Below are 5,024 nucleotides of genomic sequence, written 5' to 3'. Positions count from 1 at the left end.
TCAGTGAAAACAGCTGATGTGAATGTATATTGAGTCTCTCAGTGAAAACAGCTGATATGAATGTATATTGAGTCTCTCAGTGAAAACAGCTGATATGAATGTATATTGAGTCTCTCCTCAGTGAAAACAGCTGATGTGAATGTATATTGAGTCTCTCAGTGAAAACAGCTGATATGAATGTATATTGAGTCTCTCAGTGAAAACAGCTGATGTGAATGTATATTGGGTCTCTCCTCAGTGAAAACAGCTGATATGAATGTATATTGAGTCTCTCCTCAGTGAAAACAGCTGATATGAATGTATATTGAGTCTCTCCTCAGTGAAAAACAGCTGATATGAATGTATATTGAGTCTCTCCTCAGTGAAAACAGCTGATGTGAATGTATATTGAGTCTCTCCTCAGTGAAAACAGCTGATATGAATGTATATTGAGTCTCTCAGTGAAAACAGCTGATGTGAATATATATTGGGTCTCTCCTCAGTGAAAACAGCTGATTTGAATGTATATTGAGTCTCTCCTCAGTAAAAACAGCTGATGTGAATGTATATTGAGTCTCTCAGTGAAAACAGCTGATGTGAATGTATATTGAGTCTCTCAGTGAAAACAGCTGATATGAATGTATATTGAGTCTCTCAGTCAAAACAGCTGATATGAATGTATATTGAGTCTCTCCTCAGTGAAAACAGCTGATATGAATGTATATTGAGTCTCTCCTCAGTGAAAAACAGCTGATATGAATGTATATTGAGTCTCTCAGTGAAAACAGCTGATATGAATGTATATTGAGTCTCTCCACAGTGAAAACAGCTGATATGAATATATATTGAGTCTCTCCTCAGTGAAAACAGCTGATGTCGATAAACAGTGTATTGTAGCTACTCTCATACAGTCTTGAGAATCATATAATCGTATTGCCTTTTATCCAGTTTTAGCTACAAACTCATCTTCTTCGTTCAATGATACAGTGATACAGTATAGGTCATGGTCCGTGTCCCAAAATCCCCCCCTTATTCCCTGTATGGGCTCTGGTCAAAAGTAGCACACTATAAGTAGGGTGTAACAGAGTGCCTTCTGGGACATAACCTTGCTGTTCGTGTGGCTACTGTCTTGGCTAACAGCAGATACGTGGTATCATAACAAAGAGTGAAAGTTGTCCATAGTTTCTGGGTTTTTGTTGTCCTTGTGCTACCAACAGTTGACGGATCGAACATTTCTTCTCCTTCCCGAGAACGACTCCAAGATACAACTGTGGAAAATGTATCCTCTTAATCAGATTTCAGGAACAGGTTTGCTGTTCCAGAACGTTCTAGATTAGAACCAGTGGGAGGCTGCCGAGGGGGAGGAGCATCATAATAATGGAGGCTGCCGAGGGGGAGGAGCATCATAATAATGGAGGTGCCGAGGGGGAGGAGCATCATAATAATGGAGGCTGCCGAGGGGGAGGAGCATCATAATAATGGAGGCTGCCGAGGGGGAGGAGCATCATAATAATGGAGGCTGTGAGGGGGAGGAGCATCATAATAATGGAGGCTGCCGAGGGGGAGGAGCATCATAATAATGGAGGCTGCCGAGGGGAGGAGCATCATAATAATGGAGGCTGCCGAGGGGGAGGAGCATCATAATAATGGAGGCTGCCGAGGGGGAGGAGCATCATAATAATGGAGGCTGCCGAGGGGAGGAGCATCATAATAATGGAGGCTGCCGAGGGGGAGGAGCATCATAATAATGGAGGCTGCCGAGGGGGAGGAGCATCATAATAATGGATGCTGCGAGGGGGAGGAGCATCATAATAATGGAGGCTGCCGAGGGGGAGGAGCATCATAATAATGGAGGCTGCCGAGGGGGAGGAGCATCATAATAATGGAGGCTGTGAGGGGGAGGAGCATCATAATAATGGAGGCTGCGAGGGGGAGGAGCATCATAATAATGGAGGCTGGGAAAGAATCAATGGAATGGCAGCAAACAACATGGAAACCATGGAAACCAGGTGTTTGGTGTATTTGATACCATTCCACTAACTCCGCTCCAGTCGCTACCACGAGCCCCGTCCTCCCCAATTAGAGGGCCACCAACCTCCTGTGACTATAATGTTGTTCTAGAATATCCATCCGTGAACATTCTGGAATGCCCACGAACATTCCTGAAAATTCTCTCACTTCCTGGCGGGTGATGTTCTAGAACGGATCTACAATCTAGATTTAGAACGTTCTAGAATGTTTCGTCTGTAAACATTCCAAACATTCCGAGACTCTATCACTTCCCTGCGGGCGACGCGGGAGGTTTCCTGCAGCATCCCGGTCGGCATATTGACCGGATAACGCTCCTCTTCTTCTTCTCCTTCCACTTCTTCGCTCCCGGAGAGGGAACCTCTAGGGAGACAGACTTCCGTAGTGTTCCGATGCGTTTCTCGTGCTCTCGGATCTTACACTGCAGGTGTGACTGGATGGCGAACCCCAGACTCTCTAGATCCACCGACGCGCCGTACACCTCCCAGGTCATCCCTTGTTCGTCCCAAACCACATTCTGCACCGGTCCAGAGTCCTTCCTCTCCTGTTCGGGGTCACCAGCTCGTTCTGGATTCTCCACAGTCAGTTTGGTGGTACTCTTCCCTGGGTCTGGCTGGAACAGGTCCGATCCAGTCTGGTTCCATTCCAACCCCGGTTTCTGTTTGTCTCTGCCCGAGCCTGGTTTGTGTCTGTGGGTCCTGTGAGAGGAGGAGTGGGAAGGAGAGGAGTGGGTTCTGTGTTTGTGGCTAGTCTTGGTACCTGAATTTTCTGTCTGTCTGGTTTTAGCTTTGCTGTGGGTCTCGGATGGTTTCTGCTGCTTGTCGTTGGTGACACCGGTCGGCAGCTCCTCATTGGTGGTCGGCAGCTTATCTTTACTGCTCGGGTGCTCTGATTGGCTGCAGAGCTCGATGTCTATCTGACAGATGTGTTGGAATGGGGCTAGGCCAATAGGAATGCAGCACAGGGGCGGGGCTACTGCATTCAGTCCCGCCTCCTGGTTCTGCGGTGTGACCAACCTTGACTGACAGCTCTGTAAACCAATCAAAGGCCCCAGTTCTCCATTTAACCCCTGACCTCTGACCTGCTGGTCCATGCAGAGGTCACAGACAAGGATCCTCCCCCTCTGAACCCCAGCTGTCAGCCCATTGGACCGCGAGTCTGTGTCTCTCTGTCCGTCACTAGCAACCCCTTCCTGTTTCCCTGCGTTGCCACGGTGAGTGCGTAGGGACAGGGTGAGCAGGCGGGGGCTGGTAGTGGCGGAGCGGTCACACACCTCCACTACAGCCTGAACTCCCACCTCCCTCCGGGCCTCACCCCAGGAACGCCTCACCTCGCTGGGGTTAGTCATGGTGCCGGCCTCTTTACGCACTCTGGAGCTCCAGGTCCCTGGAGGCTGGTGTTTATCCTTCTCCTCCTTTCTTCCCATTTCTTTCTTCCCCTTCTCCGTTGCCCTTGACGACGCTTCATTGTTGTTGCCGCCGGTGACGGCGATGACATTTCCATCTCCCACGTGACTCAGGTCTCCCAGCGGGACTCCAGGTGGCTTGGTCTCCCACAGCAACCGGCCTGCGCAACCGTCTTGGCTATGCCCGTCATCCCGGCGATACTCTGGGGGATGGACGTCCCTCTGCAGGGCCTCGCACGTCGCCGCCGTGTCACTCTGCTGCATGGCCTTCTGGGATAGCGTAGGTCCTGCGGACATTCCCCCTCCTGACAGACAGGTGCCGCTCTGTGATGTCATCGTCCCTGTCGACGACCCCTCTGAGACTTTGACGGCCATTTTGGATTCCAGTTGGCGAGCTGCGTTTTCTAGAGTCGTCTCTGTGTTGTCCGTTGCCGTGGCAAAGGGGTCAGGGGTCAGGAATGGAGAATTATGGGGTGTGTTGCCCTTGACCCCTAGTGATCCCATCGACAGGTCAGAGTCCGAAGCTCGTCCCCCTGTGATGATGTCAGAGGTGGTTGATGTGAGCATCACGTCAACGGTGGTTCTACATTTGGGGCTTGAGGTGGCCAGAGGGGCGGGTGGTGGAGCAGGACCTTTAGAACTAGAACCCTTCTGATTATCCTTAGAACCCTGCATGGTTCTGGAAGCCGAGGGCTTGGAGCTCACCGCAGACAAGTGATGGGTTCTGGAGTGTTCTACTTTGGAGCTGGCATCCCAGGTGTGTTCTGTTCGGTGTGTGTGTGTTTTAGGGCTCGTGGTGTGTTTGATGTTGGGAGACCTCAGCCTTCGGTCGCTGCTAGTAGTGGTCGTGTGTGTGGTGTGTGTGGTGTGTGAGGAGTGTGTGTGCGTGTGTGTGTCCGTCTTCAAGGAGAGAGCCATAGGGATCCTGCTTTTCTTAGCTTCCTCTCTCTCAGGCGTTGTTAGTGGTTTTAATACCCCTCCTCCTCTCCCTCCTCCGCTCACATCTATACTCCCTCCTTTACTCTGCCATGATCCCTCCTTTCCCGTGAATTCAGCCCTCAGACAGGAAGGGGAGGTGCCACTACCAAGTCCTCCATTCAACTTCCTGGTATCCGCGGCGACATGGGGGGAGGCCTCACCTGGCGACAGTTGGAGATTGAGTTTAGGCTCCACCCCCCGGTTGGTGTTGGGTTCTGTGTTGCCGAGGACGTCAACAAGCATAGCCACACCCCCTGCGTGGGGCGACTCCATCTGTGCGACCACCGTCCTCCTCTTGGAACCCGGGGGCATTTCCATGGCAATGCGGTTGTCTTCTAGAACCCCTCAGGTACAGTTAGAAGTGAATTGATTGGTTGTTGGAGTCAATGGTTGATCTTCACGTTGATAGCCTGGTGGAGAATGACCAAATGTATATTATAGTCATTAGGCTTACTTGAATTGCAGTACAATAAATGTGTTATTGGAAAATAGAAATAGGAAAATAGATATGATTTCTCTCAACACACATTTTTAATATTTGCTTGGAAAAAAACATAGCAGTGTCAGGATTATACATTTGTTGTCACTGATGATACTCTGAAATACAGATGTGACTAAACTAAATATCCCCCCA

The 5,024-nt window shown here is 49.9% G+C and overlaps 1 protein-coding gene across 1 annotated transcript; it reads right to left on the bottom strand.

Annotated features, from left to right (window-relative positions):
• Positions 1-1,845: 1,845 nt before the first annotated feature.
• LOC135574405 (uncharacterized) lies at positions 1,846-4,792 on the bottom strand. The gene has a single exon (XM_065025995.1). The coding sequence runs from the start codon at positions 4,706-4,708 to the stop codon at positions 2,255-2,257; it is 2,454 nt and encodes an 817-aa protein (XP_064882067.1). The 5' UTR covers positions 4,709-4,792; the 3' UTR covers positions 1,846-2,254.
• Positions 4,793-5,024: the final 232 nt, after the last annotated feature.

This window comes from Oncorhynchus nerka, linkage group LG12, assembly GCF_034236695.1.
Source record: "Oncorhynchus nerka isolate Pitt River linkage group LG12, Oner_Uvic_2.0, whole genome shotgun sequence".
Taxonomy (NCBI): Eukaryota; Metazoa; Chordata; class Actinopteri; order Salmoniformes; family Salmonidae; genus Oncorhynchus; species Oncorhynchus nerka.
The sequence above is the reverse complement of the archived record's forward strand: the minus strand, read 5'-3'. Positions and strand labels throughout refer to the sequence as shown.